Below are 13,966 nucleotides of genomic sequence, written 5' to 3' on the forward strand. Positions count from 1 at the left end.
CTGACATTACAGACCTGTAAAATAATGTGTTAATTTAGAAGTATCATCAATTCTCTGTCTCCCTCCTTCGCTGACACCCTCAAGCACACAATACTCCCTCCAGTTTCTCAACTCAACATTACTTTCTTCATTATGATGATGTCATCTTTTATAGCTGAGGTCATTGTTGGGAGTCAGACAGAAACTATGAGGAGGCTGATGGACTTGGAACTGGGTTCAAATCCAACCACTTGTAATAAATCAATCAGGGAGCCTCAGAATGCCAGCTGCATATGTGATAGTGAAAACGGTATTCAGATCCTTCACTTCAGTAAAACTACAGAAGTATTTTCAGGAAAATATACTTAAAAAGTATTAAAAGAAAAATAACTCCTAATGCAGAAAGAAATCCCCTTGTGACTGATATTATAACATAGATTATTAGTGATGCATAGAAGTGTAAGTAGTATGTCGCTGTTGTAGCTGGTTGAGGTGGAGCTAGTTTTAACTTCTTTATTAGTATTTCAGTTCAGTGGCTCCAAACCACGGCCGGGCCCTTCCAAGAATCACAAGACAAATCGGAGGGTCTGATATAGAGATTTGTCTCCTTTCTGTCATGCATTTACACATAATGTTGGGAATAAAGTAATCACATAAGTACACCAATCTAAGTAAATATTAGCTGACATTAAATTATATTAGCCTTCATGTTTCAGTAAAAAGAAAGAAAAAAAAAAGTATAAAGTATAACAAAAGTAAGAACAAGTACCTCAACACCTGTATTTTAAGTCCCTGCCATGTCTGTTGGATATTAATATGATGACACACCTTCAAAGACGTCAGTCATCTTGCAGATTTGGGCAAACGTGGCGCCGTTAGCCCACGCGTATACCACATCCATCAGGTGCGGCTTGAACTGGTTTAGATAAGTCTCCTCGTCCACCTCCAGCTTGGCGTCTGCAGAAACCTTGGCTATGCGCTTTGCACACTCCTGAACAAAAACAGCATTCACGTTTCCACCAAATTCACAGTTTCAGCGATTAGAAACAAATGGTTTGATTCAGATTGTTTTATGTATTCTCACCTGCATTTGTCTCAAAGGAGCTGCTAGTTGTTCAGTCAGTTTTGGCATCTCACTGGCCTGGAGGGCAAAATGGCATTATTAATATTGTGATAGCAAACTTCAAACATTTGTTTTGTAATTTGTATTTCAAACTCCAGGCAAAATATGTTGCCATTCAAACAGACTATAGGTAGAAAAAAACTGATCTACTCTCCCTTTGCCTAGATATATTTTTTTCACATTTAACATTAAAATGAGGAGGAATGAGGATTAAAACGTTTGATCCTGCTAGTCTTTGGTGACAAAACAATTCACTTTAATGTGCGCATTGCCTAAATAAAAACACAGTTTACATTTATCTGTCTTAAGTGGAGAACAAACATGACAGCTGCTTGTCGTCATTCACTCGGACAGACCCCTCTTTAGACAGAAATTGGTTCTGTTGCTCTGAGGACTATGCTGATGTAGAGCCAAAGAAAAGGTTTGTTAAACCGTCTGACACTGGGTTGCCTCACTGAGAGAACGGGCGTCATTAGGAAAGACAAACACACATCAACCTCAGGTTTCTGTTTTGGTTGCCGTGCAGGGAAGAGGCCAAGAATGCGACTGGAGCTTGAATGTGTGGGATTGGGAATCAGCTGTTTATCTCAGGCTGAATGTGTGTCTGTATGGACAGTTAGAGGATTGATACGTGTTTGTGTGCGTTTGTTCGTACATTCTCCTGGAAGACAAAGCAGGACAGCAGGGCGGTGGCTTGTTCGGCCGTCAGATCGTTGAAGAGACCGTTGAACACCATCTCCGTCAGCAGGAGCTCGTCAGCACTGAACAGTTATCAGATGATATTTCATTACTTTATCAAAATGAGCAGATACATCTCAAATGTGCCGTGGGTACTGGAGTAAGTGAGAACAGTAGAAAAGCCATCATTACTGCAGTGGAACCCCACTTATAAACCTGCGTATAACATCGTAATGTACGGAAAGGATTTAACTTGTTTATTTATTTATTAGTTTATTTGACAGGGACAGTGTACATTAATTAACATTGCTGCAAATGCACCAGAATTAGCCAAAAGGCTATTTTTCATCCGTTGTCCCTGGACAGATCTTAAAATTGTCTACCTAAAAAAAAACAATAAGAAGAAGATTACAGTGAACAATACAAATATAAAAGAGCAGTAAAACAGATTTAAATATTCAAATCCTGTTGATGAATACAGTGTACAGAATAAGTTTGCTGTAAGACAGACATTAAGTTAAAAAAGAAAAAAATATATATACACACACATACATACACACATCCGTTCATATATATATATATACATATACATACATACACACACATACACACATACCCATACATACAGTATATAAAAACATATTAAACTACACATTGACACAAGTGAGACACAAGTGGCAGCACGGTTGGATTGAGGGAAGATAATACATATTCTTATTAATGCTGACATGTCTGATGTGTTATGAACCAGTTTTTTAGCTGTTTTTTGAAGAGAGTGTAAGTGGTGAGTTCTCTGATGTTCTGAGGGACAGAGTTCCACTCCTGTGCTGCTGTGACTGAAAAGGCACTCTGACTAAATGCACTTTTCCGCAGATTCTATGAAGAAATCGGCCCAGCAGATCCTGTACAAGTGGTTATGTGGGGGGAAAACTCTGTCCTGTGCAGTTTTCAGTTGCTCAAACAACAAACTGAGACTTGGGGGTAAGAAGTATAAGCCACAAACCTCTGCTCCATGAAATCAAATTTACTTTCCTAAATCTCCATTATTATCACATCCTCGTGTTATGTTAATTAGCTTATTCAGGTTCTACTGATATTTTCTTTCAACTAACAAAAAAAAAAAAATCCATCTTTCACGATGTCGCAGTCTTTTGCAATGTGTATATCGCGCCAGTTGATTTGCAATGACGATTTATAAAACCCAATATATTGTGCAGCCCTAATTGATTGATGTTACTGATATTTTTTTCCCCCAAAGCCTGAGTCATAAAACACAGCTGCAGAATTTGGCTGTAGGCTAAAACGATTGCTGAGTCAACAGGCTTAAAAAGACTTAGCCATTATTTCAGAAACCACACTTATCAGCAAACAAAAACAAATGCAAATTGTGTGCTGGGTGTGTGCTCCGTCCATCCCTACCTGCTAATTTCACAGGCCACCCGTCCTTTCATCTCGATGACATCAGACGGACTGGCGAAGCCGAGGCGTCGCAGAACTCTCTTCCTGCACTTCAGCTTGTCCATCTGCAGGACGGTCCGAGCTTTCTTCAGCTCTCGCTTGGCCGTCCGTACGTCTGCTGCGATCTGAAGCACAAAAACACACACATATGTATTGTTAAACCTTTACCTAATGTAAAGTTGGAGAAGCTCACCCAGGGTTTCCAGAAAACACTGTAGAATTATTAAAAGCACTGTGATACTACCAGCTGCTTTGTGCATGAGATCATTTAAAACACTAGATATATCATAGTGAAGGAGTGGAAACATTTTAGTTATCTGTAAACAGATTATCGGTCCTCAATGATGACCATTATCCACTTTAACCTTTACCCCTCAAGATTACAACACACCTCAGAGCCAAAGAAGCCAACACATGCACAAAGACATTTCACCAGCATGGTTTATTATTACTCAAAGAATTCGGAGGATTTATAGCCTAAATTCTATTAACTGGTTGTAAGTGAGATAGTGAAAAAAAAAAAAAAAAAAAAAAAATCTATCATACAAGATGGAAAGTTCAGACTTTCTGGTGCTTGTGCTCCCCGTAGCGAATGCTGAAAAAGCATCAAACACCACAAAAAAAACAAGCATAAAAAGGGAATACTGTTCAAGCTTTAGTCATGTCAAAATCAAATTAGTACTGTGAAGGCCAAAGCAGAGGTCAGTTGCACAAACGAGATTGAGGATTAGCTGCAGAGACTCTGCCAATCCAACATAAAGTAATCCAGTTTAAACTGCACTGTATGCCCTATCATTTAAAGACACACACAAGGCCACAGAGGGATGTAAATGTTTATGCAGATTGTCAAACATGGTCTGGTTTGCCCCCCCCCCCCACACACAAAGCCAATCTGGGTGTTTTGCATCTATCACAATGTAGCCTTTTGAACTTCACCAACATAAACTGAACAGTCTGACTTGATCTTTCTGTTAAGCAGAGCACACAGATGAAATAATGTGCATGTTGTTGTGCTAAATTATGGAACAGGACATCATAATATCTACATATGTTGATTAGGTTTAGAATTTTATTTTGAAAAGGTACATGTTAACACCTCTGGCATAATAATCCCTATTTTTTCCTAAGATTTCTAAAGTGTTGCCAATATATTATTATAAGGCTGTGTGTTCTAAAGTTAAATTCATATGCTTTCCTGTAAAAGGGAATGTTTTGTGTTCTAACAAAAAGTGTAGCAACTGTTTTATTTTACAAATTGTATGTGTTGCCTTTCCACTAGCTTTACTTATTTTTTCTCTGGACTTTTCTCTGAAGATACACTTTCTTTGCTCCATTTACTTTTGGAGTTTTGTTGCAAAGCTAGCAGCATGACTCAATGGATGGTCTGTCTGTTGGTCGGTCCACAACTTAATTATCTGCACAACTACTTAATGAATAACCACAAAATCTTGTACAGACAAAAACATGCCCATTGGACTTTGTGCTTAGTGACAATTGTCAAATGTTAGTATGCCAACACTAATTTAAGATGGTGAACATGATTAACATTTCACCTGCTTCTAAACATCAGCATGTTAGCATTGTTATTGTGAGCGTGTTGCAATGCTAGCATTAGCATCTAGCTCAAAGCACAGCTGTACCTAAGTATAACTTCAAAGCCACAAGCATGGCTGTAAACATATATTTTTTTTTGCTATATATGTGACATGCAGCTACTTTTAACAAGTTAAACCTGAATGCATTTGTATTTTTATGTTTTAGAGCTAATGTTTGACTTTATTTTTTTGAATACATCTGATAAGTAGAAGAGAATTGTGTCAAGACACATGCATAGCAGGGCTGCCGTTAAGCTTGCCATGCTAGAGTGCACTGTTGAGTCCAAAATGGCTTGCACATAGCATTTAGTTACTTTGCTCATGAGTTTATACAGGCGCAGAGAACATTTATGCAAGAGACCCTGTACACTTTTTGTTTCTCTTTAATTGCAGGTATGAGTTTGTTTTTGAAAGAATGTTTTTTCCCTCGCTCATGTGATCTGACGAAGAGGTTTTCTGTTATCTGACCTATAACTGAGGGTGAGGCCCTGTAGGACTAATGTCCTTGCTTTCTTCCTGTGTTTGTCTGTATGAGTATATATGGCCAAAGCCGACGTGTCTGGCACGAAAAGACAATGGAAGGTCACGAATTGTGATCTAACAAAAGGTAGCCAATGTACTGTAGATAAAAAAGATAAAAAGTAGTTCATATTTCAATAGTAAAAAAAAAAAAAAAAAAAGAGTGTGTACTGAACATAACTGTCTTTATGTGGTTTCCGTAAGGTTTGACATTTAGCAGGGTTTTTTATGGCTTTGAATTCCACAAACTGAAAGACACAAACTGTTTCTCACCAGAGCTTTCTTCTCACAGAGGGAATACACAGATTCCAAGTTGGGGTCACTGTGCATGGGGTGGGAGTACATGCGGTGCTCAAAGGCCTCCACTTTCTGAATAACTTTCTTCAGTGCAGGGTCTTTGATGCCCATGTCATCTATGGGGTCGAGCAGAGGAACGCCATCTGGGAAACGTTTCTGCACCTCCTGCAGACAAAATGTTTGGAGGCAAGGAAAAGAAAGAGCAACAATTTACATAATCATTTCAGTTGAGTTCTACCAGTTTCATTATCATTGTTTCAACATGGTTGCATTTTGTACCAGTATAGACTTGAGCATGAGCTGTCTGTTGTCAAAGGGCCTCAGGTCTTTGGGGATGTAAAGGCGAACAGAGCTGATGGAAGTCAGGAGATGGAGCATCACTGGGACCACCTGGACAAAAACAAAAAAAGGTTAGAGTTATACTCACCCTGACTACAGAGATATGGAGTCATATTTGTGTATGTAATGTGCAAGTGTGTGTTTTGTGTGCTTGTTGCACCTACCTGCATTTCTCCAGTCTCCCCTGGAGCAGCAGGTTTAGCAGCCTCAGTCGCAGCATCTTTTAGACTGTCCTTACTACAGTGGACCAAAACCTCCACCACATAGAGCGGCTCAGAGTCTGTACTGGTCTAAATGGGAAAATGCACATTAGTCACAGCCACATGTAAATTGACTCACATACATGTGACACCATGACACCAACGTACCTTCACGTTGGACTTCTTGCAAAAGTTTACAACAACTCCCCAGCCAAAGTCAGCATCTTCATTTTTTACCTGTATGATAAAAAAAAATTTAAAAATTCAATAACATGTTGAAATTAATAATTATTGTCCTGTCATCAAACAGAGTGTGTGAAGCTCTACCTTGACAAGTCGTCCAGGCTGCAAGAAGGGCAAGCAGTATTTGGGTTTGTGGGTGAACTCTTGTATCTCTTTACCCAGTTTGGCCAGCTGCTGTCTGATTTTAAAGTAAGTGACCACGCCCTCTTCATTGGGAATCTCAATGTTGTGGTACTGCTCCTCATAATTCTTAATTTCTGCACAGAAAAATAAATAAAAATAAATCAGCAATATGATTAAAGTTAAAAGTAGAAGAAGGCCACTACAGGAGAGGACATTATATTTTAGAATCTTTCAGTAAAATATATTTCTTGATGGCTTTCTGCACATTGACCTCTTGACATGGACAATCATTAATACTAGACACTTATTAATGAACGATGTCATAGTTGTGGTATCTGTGTCAACATGAAGTCACACACAACAGTCAAAACGGTGTTTGTTTAAGTCTTTAGCACACCTCATCAAACAGAATTTTTTGCCATTTCTAAATGATAAGACAAAAATAAAATAAAAATGATATACAGCTTCTGTGAAGCTGTCAAGTAAGATTAACCTTTGACAGCTTTTGCCTCTGCACAAATCAGAGAAATCTGAAGTATGTGCTAATCAAGTATACGGATATCACTGCTTTAGTAGAATCTGGAGTTTCTCTACAGGTCATTTACTCATCTAGCCGTAGTAAATATGAAAAATGCTTACTCTCCACAACACCAGGCAAAGCCCTGTAGTGTTGGAACTGGTAGAAAGACTTCTCCAGCATGTACTCTGGGTTGATCTCCTCCACACGCAGCAGGTTGAGCACCATGTTGTAGGTCAGGTGGAAGGCACTGTTCAAAGGGTCGGCCGAGCCCTGCACGGCATAATAAAAAACAGACAGCATTAAAAATAAACATTCAAAAAAGAAATGCTTTCATTATAATAACATACAGCTGTGGTAAATTATGCGTTTTGATAATGTTAGCATTTTACTAAAAATGCCAAGAAGGTATAAGGTCTAAATAAATGAAAACTGAAGTCACTTTCCCCAAATTAAACACCGAGAGATTTTGCAATCACAACCTCCAGAAACCCAGATATGAACAAGAGCTTCTCCAAGACACCCTGGAGTTTAAGCACTGTGACAGAGCCAACAAACAGTTCTCCATTAACACAACCTCACAAAGGCTATGCAGCTACATATTTATGGCAGCTATAAATGTGTCAAATCAAAGACAAGACGGAGAGACTCTGGCTTCCCTGTGACTGTGTGTATTAGACTTTTTGACGGAGCACCAAATGGCCTGATGATCCATAAAGAGAACAACTTAAGAGTCACTTTGTGCAATTTCCATTCAACTGTTCACACAAAGAGAGACAGCAAGGTAATGTGTTTCATTGATGGGATAGTTGGACTATTCTTGTTACAGAAGAATGTGTAGACAGCACTGAAGAGGCTTGCAAAAGATGTGATTGATGACTAGCAATTGCATTCAGAAAAAGAACCTCAACTTGTATGTAAAAAAAAAGCAGCGTAGGTAGCAAACATATTCACTGCACCTTCAGTAGCTGTTTGCCCACAGCCGGACTCATCTTCTCGTCCACCATGAAAATAACAATTCCCCTGTCGTCCATTCCTCTCCTACCGGCTCGCCCAGACATCTGGATGTACTCACCTGATGTAATCTAGACCACATGAAAACACACAAGACATTAAGAAAAGCAACATTAGTTAATTAATGCTTCTTTGTACTTGTAATATTATGTCTATTTGTGTATGTATATTGTGTAGTACCTAGCCAAGGATCTGCAATAGTAACATAAAAAACTAGGTGATGGTGAGGAAGAGACTGAACCAGTTTTCCATAAACCTCTGGGGACTATCTGTGCATCACAAATTGTTCTGATTAAACTCCACATATCTACTGGTCTTTGAGCAATAAAAATGCAAAAAAAAAAAAAAAAAAAAAAAGACTGATAAGATTATTTTTGTGTCGAAATGATCTGATGTCATGGGATCAGCTCTTGATTTGAAACAGTGCGTTTCAGGAATGAGAATCATGTGTAATTGAATGTGTGAGTGCCTGCGTGGAGCTTTGGCAACATCTGAGGCACCAGATGTTCCTGATGAACCTCTTGGAGAGCAGTTTCCTTCTCTCTCACATTCTCTTCAAGCCTTTGTGTATGTGAGCTGGAAATCCATGTGTATGAAGTGAGGATGAAGGGTGCTTCTAAGAGACGGCAGCTCCACCCCCCCCCCCCCCCCCGCCCCACCCACCCAACCCCCCCCACACACACACACACACACACACACACACACACACACCCCCCAGCTCATATAAACAATACGTGGCTGTTTATGTGGCAGTGCAAGCTGCAGGACTTGAAGACCTTATAAAGGCCTCAGAGCAACACACTAACAACTGCACACTGCACACAGAGCAGTTGTTGTAAAGAGATTGCACAGTTTATGAAGTCTTACTATTCTAGTGGCTACTCATTGAAGACCACAGTAAGAGGGAGATTAGCCTCGCAGCTCCCCTCAAAAGGCAGAGGAACTTTTCCGAGGATGGAGGCCTAGTTTACATAAACTACACTTTTTGGGCTCATCTTCCTGCTCATGTGTGCCAAAACCACATCTATTGAAATTACAGCTCCACAGCATAACTTACTTGTTAGGATGTTGCATGCAACGTAGGATGAGGGGTAAAAAATCCAAAAACTGAAGAATTTCCTCTTGACAAGATATCTTTATTGACTTATGTGACATTAACTGTGTGCGTTGTGCGTGCTCTTACAAAGCGGTGATTCTTGCCATCAAATTTGCGTGCGCTGGTGAAGAGCACAGTGCGAGCCGGCATGTTGATGCCCATGGCAAATGTCTCTGTAGCAAACAGGGCCTGAAATGAGAAAGCCAGCATTATGATCACTTAATTAATCCATCTTAAAAAAGGTGTCCTGTGGAGTTTTCTTGTAAACAAACAAATTTATGTTTGCATTCAGGGTTTCTTACCAGAAGACTTTGTGTATCTAATAAACATGTTGAATGTTTGCGTTTTGTTCTTCATAAAACATCAGGAAAGGTGATTTCTAAAGTCCAAAAAGATAACCGTGTACTCAATGGGTCAACTTTGGGATGTACCCTTACGCATAATTACAAGCCTCTGAGGACTTACAAGCCATATAACTAATAAAGGCTTTTAATCCAAACTCTACAAAAACACTGCTCCACAGCACTTTATTTTTGGAGTTTTGTATAAATTCTTAACATTACAACTTACTAAAGAGTTTTTTTTATTATGTATGTACACAATGTGTAAATTCAAGCATAATAAAACTACTTTTGTGATAAAGTAAGGTAAACATTCCTTGATCTTCACAAATCAAGTAATTGCATCAACTCTGCTGAGGGATGAATCATATATTTGTTTAAATGGGTTTTGATGAGCTTCTTGATGCAAAGACAGGTACCTTGATCAGACCTTCAGAGAAAAGGATCTCTATGGTCTCTTTCAGGATGGGCAGCAGGCCTCCATGATGGATTCCTATCCCCCTCTTCAACAACGGCAGCACATGCTCCACCTTGAGAATGCAGAGACCGTTGATAGGCTGATTAGTGTTGTATTTGTTTATCAAAGGTTTACTGCAAATTCACCAGTTGGCTCATAGGATCACACCCATCAGCAGCAATGAAACAGAGAATGAAAAAAAGCATATAACCCTCATAGTGGAAAAGTGTAATGTTTGGTTGGATCTGCCGTTGATCTTGCCGTAGCGGTCTACCCACTAACAACTGTTACCTCAACACGGCTGGTTTTTATAATGTGACTCAGCAGTGTAGAATAAAAAATATTTAAGAATTAAAATATTAATAACTACACAAGTTGTGGGGAAACAGAGTGACAGTTCAGTCCTCCTCACCTGAGGGAGTTTCTTGTCTTCGTCTGAAAGACAGTCCACTGCGTTGTTGAAAACTTCCTCCACCAGACGTTTCTCATCATCTGGAACAAAAAAACGACGCATTTGTTAACGTCTTGTCATATCTGTTCAGAAAGCTTTCTAAATATTAGTCTCTCTCTCTCTCTCTCTCTCTCTCTCTCTCTCTCTCTCTCTCTCTCTCTCTCTCTCTCTCTCTCTCTCTCTCTCTCTCTCTCTCTCTCTCTCTCTCTCTCTCTCTCTCTCTCTCTCTCTCTCTCTCTCTCTCTCTCTCTCTCTCTCTCTCTCTCTGTATAAAGGGGAAAGTTATTAGAGAATTGCTTGCAGAGAAAGTTTAACCACCCAGGGATTAAGCAAACAAATGCTTCAAGTCTGCCTTAACTCTAGATTTTATCAGATTTTGCAGCCATATGTTTCAACAAAAAAGTTTCTCTAATTAATGTTTTGTAGAATTTCTTATTCTGTCTTTCAAAACATGTAAAAATATTCATATTGTTCAATTGAAGACTGAGGTTTTATTACAAAAACAATCAATGTCTGGAAAGTGATTGAATGCTGCCACATGTTAAACCAACACTATTATTGTAATCCGTTGTGTATGAATGTACCACAGTGCCGCCACCACCACCAGTGTCTTATTATTAAGCTAATCACATTATGTTGTTTACTGTGGCTGTATCTCTGTGGATGTGTGTGTCCATGTGGAAACTTAGTCACAGGTCTTTCTTTAGTCAAACCATTCCTAGAACCCTTCGTCTTATGAGCCTGTGTTAGTCAGAAACTTGGACTTCCACAAAGTATTATGGCCCAAGCATTTATTTTTAAAGTCAAATGACTTCAGTGTCAACAGGACTTATTTTAGTGGTTTAAAAACAAAGAAATACCACAGACAAACACACACTGGGACAAACGTAAAAAGCGGGTTAAGCCCAAGCTAAATCCATGGCTCCAGTAAAAAACAGCCTGATAAAAAAATGTTAACAGTCAAAACATTATAAAACACAGAGGGAGCAGGCTTTTCATATAGATGTTTCAAGGGCTACGAGTCTAATAAAGCTCCACTTGCGGCCCCCAGAGGCTGCAAACACACTAACACGCACTCTAGAACCATTCTATCAGCAAGCCAGAAGTCTCAAGTTTGCCCTGAGGGTGGGACCAAAAGGAAGATCAGAGAACATCCGAAAAGTGTTCAACCTCTGAGGAGCGTGATTGTACTCAGAAAATTCCATGGAAATCTGCCCTTCAGCTTTTGATGTTTCTTATGTACAACTAGAAAAAATATCCTGGTGATGGTGGTAAAAGAACAAAAAACAACTACCAGATGGGAAAAGGGTATTTTACAATTACTGTGAATGCACCACGAGGCTACCCGTTTTAAACGGACCACTGTGTTGTTTAATTCCGACAGCGGCAGCTGCAAGTGAATGCACCGTCTGTGTTGTTTAATTCTGACAACGGCAAGTGCTGCGCTGTAGAGCAGACTCCTCTACAGTGAAATACAGTCACACTTTACACTGTTTAATGTTAGCTGTCAGCATTTCTGATCATCTATTTCCACTTCATCAAAGAGGGAGAGTTTATGAATAACCCTGTTTAATCCAGCTGCTAGCTAAAGGTAGGCTAACGTTACATGCTGTCAGGTGTAGTGTCAAGTCAGGCACCGAAATGAGGCACATAAATTTCCGTTCTTATTCGGTCTCATTACTACAGTTTAGGTCGGCACATTTCGGTACCCAACCCTACTTACCAGAGTCAATATAGTGTGCAGTAACTTCTAAATCATTGTGATTACTCACTGACGTCCAGTGATCACCGGTTGATGAGACAGCGTTTGCACTTTGGTTTCAATAACAGGTTGGCGAGTAGCACTCTCCAAAATATGCTTAGCTTGACTTGCTTCGGTGATATTTTAATTCGGCTTTACACAATGTGCATTTCTTTCAACTTGTCTACGAGCCATCCGTGAGTTTTGGAAAATAAAAAGCGGCATTCAGAATTGTGTTAGGATGTGTTAGGAGGAAGTATGACAGCTTGATGATAAGTAACGGTGTGGCAAAGGGTCAAAATAGTAGCGCCTTAGGCACGACGTGAAGCTGAGTGAAGTGAAAATAAATTAATAAATGGCAGCATGAGATTAAAAAAAATTAACGCGTTATGCTCGCCTCTTAAATCGCGTCGCGATTAACGCGTTAATGCTGACAGCTCTACTTAATATCAAACCGGTTTGAAAATGTTTACACTGGTCAAAGCCTGGTTGTATAATATAATGTCTTCTGTTACACATTTGTAGCCCTCAAGCTTTGGCAAAAACCCTGCATTGCAAACTGGGGATGTCAAGTTTGAAAGACATGGTTATACACAAGTCAGGAGGCTCTAATGCAGTGGTTCTCAACCTTTTTTGGGCCAGCGCCCCCCTATCCATAATCCAGGTCCCTAACGCCCCCCATCAAATAAATTGTAGATGTGGCTAATTGCCCCAAATATGAATGATTACGCCCTAATATTAGGCCTATTATTGTTGTTACTATTGTTATCACAAATAATAAAAAAAAATCATGTAATTGAATGACAATCAACATATTTATTAGTTTCCCATGTGTCAAAAACCCATGTGAATATAGAAATTATATTTACAGGTGTTTAAAAGAAAATGCAACCATTTGACATTCAATTTAAATAACAGCAGCCAATCAGAACGACTAGATATGTAACATTGAAACTTTAATTAGGTAAACAAACACTAACAGTAGCCAATCAGAAACAGCTAGCAATTTAATATTCAAATCTATTTTTCATTAAAATCTAAATCTATAATCGAATTGTTCCAACGGAAAACAAGCTGGCACTTATCAAGGGGTAAAAGCAGAAGGATTTAATTCCAAATGGAAATAAGTTTACAACCTTTGAAAGTTAGTGAGAGCCCTTTGTTGATGCTTAGAAGAGTATAGGTTTGCTATCGCCTGTCTTGCGAGTAAATAGCAGAAAAAAAACATTAGGAGAAACGCAACCCCACATCGCGCTGCGTTTTGAGGAGGTGTGAGAATCCTGTACAGTAAACAGTGACATCACTGCCTCCATCGCTTCCACAAGAAAGTTTGAAGACACCAAACACAAGCTCTGAACTGCCCGGGAGTTTGGGGAACAACTAAATGTTTGCCAAACAAAGCACAGTCGATATCTCTCGCTCGTCTCTTTCTCCGTGAAATGAAGCTGCCTTCATGTACAGTAGGAAACGTTGGGTTCTATACAAAAATCTGACAAAAAACTGTTACTGTGAAATATAAAGTCTACTTGTGCAACATTGGGGGTTAGAGAACACAACAGGACGTCGCACCACCCTGCGGCGATTGCTTTTTAAAAAAAATCAGAATGTAGCTTCACGTAGTACAGAGCTCATTTAAGACGATGCTCTGACGTCCCGTTTCACTGAAGGCAGCACGGAGCTGCGCCAAACTAAGCTCACAGAAGAGAAGAAGAGTTATGATCCACCGTCTCGTCCAGTCGCAGTGCCGTGAACTGGCAGGTTTTAATGTTGCAGACCACGTTTTTTTGCAAGTAGT

The 13,966-nt window shown here is 39.5% G+C and overlaps 1 protein-coding gene across 1 annotated transcript in view; it reads right to left on the reverse strand.

The window, feature by feature from the left end:
* Positions 1-13,966, reverse strand: part of mtrex (Mtr4 exosome RNA helicase) — a 26,476-nt gene that overhangs the window by 1,532 nt on the left and 10,978 nt on the right. The window contains exons 12-25 of the mRNA XM_028601390.1: positions 10,392-10,471; positions 9,942-10,052; positions 9,269-9,370; positions 8,031-8,156; positions 7,194-7,344; positions 6,516-6,688; positions 6,357-6,425; positions 6,153-6,278; positions 5,929-6,039; positions 5,626-5,814; positions 3,200-3,363; positions 1,758-1,863; positions 1,064-1,120; positions 808-970 (exon numbers count right to left, since the gene is read on the reverse strand). Coding sequence (XP_028457191.1) covers positions 808-970; positions 1,064-1,120; positions 1,758-1,863; positions 3,200-3,363; positions 5,626-5,814; positions 5,929-6,039; positions 6,153-6,278; positions 6,357-6,425; positions 6,516-6,688; positions 7,194-7,344; positions 8,031-8,156; positions 9,269-9,370; positions 9,942-10,052; positions 10,392-10,471 — 1,728 coding nt within the window. The remainder of the gene's footprint in view (positions 1-807; positions 971-1,063; positions 1,121-1,757; positions 1,864-3,199; positions 3,364-5,625; positions 5,815-5,928; positions 6,040-6,152; positions 6,279-6,356; positions 6,426-6,515; positions 6,689-7,193; positions 7,345-8,030; positions 8,157-9,268; positions 9,371-9,941; positions 10,053-10,391; positions 10,472-13,966) is intronic.

This window comes from Perca flavescens, chromosome 16 (genome assembly GCF_004354835.1).
Source record: "Perca flavescens isolate YP-PL-M2 chromosome 16, PFLA_1.0, whole genome shotgun sequence".
NCBI classification, from domain to species: Eukaryota; Metazoa; Chordata; class Actinopteri; order Perciformes; family Percidae; genus Perca; species Perca flavescens.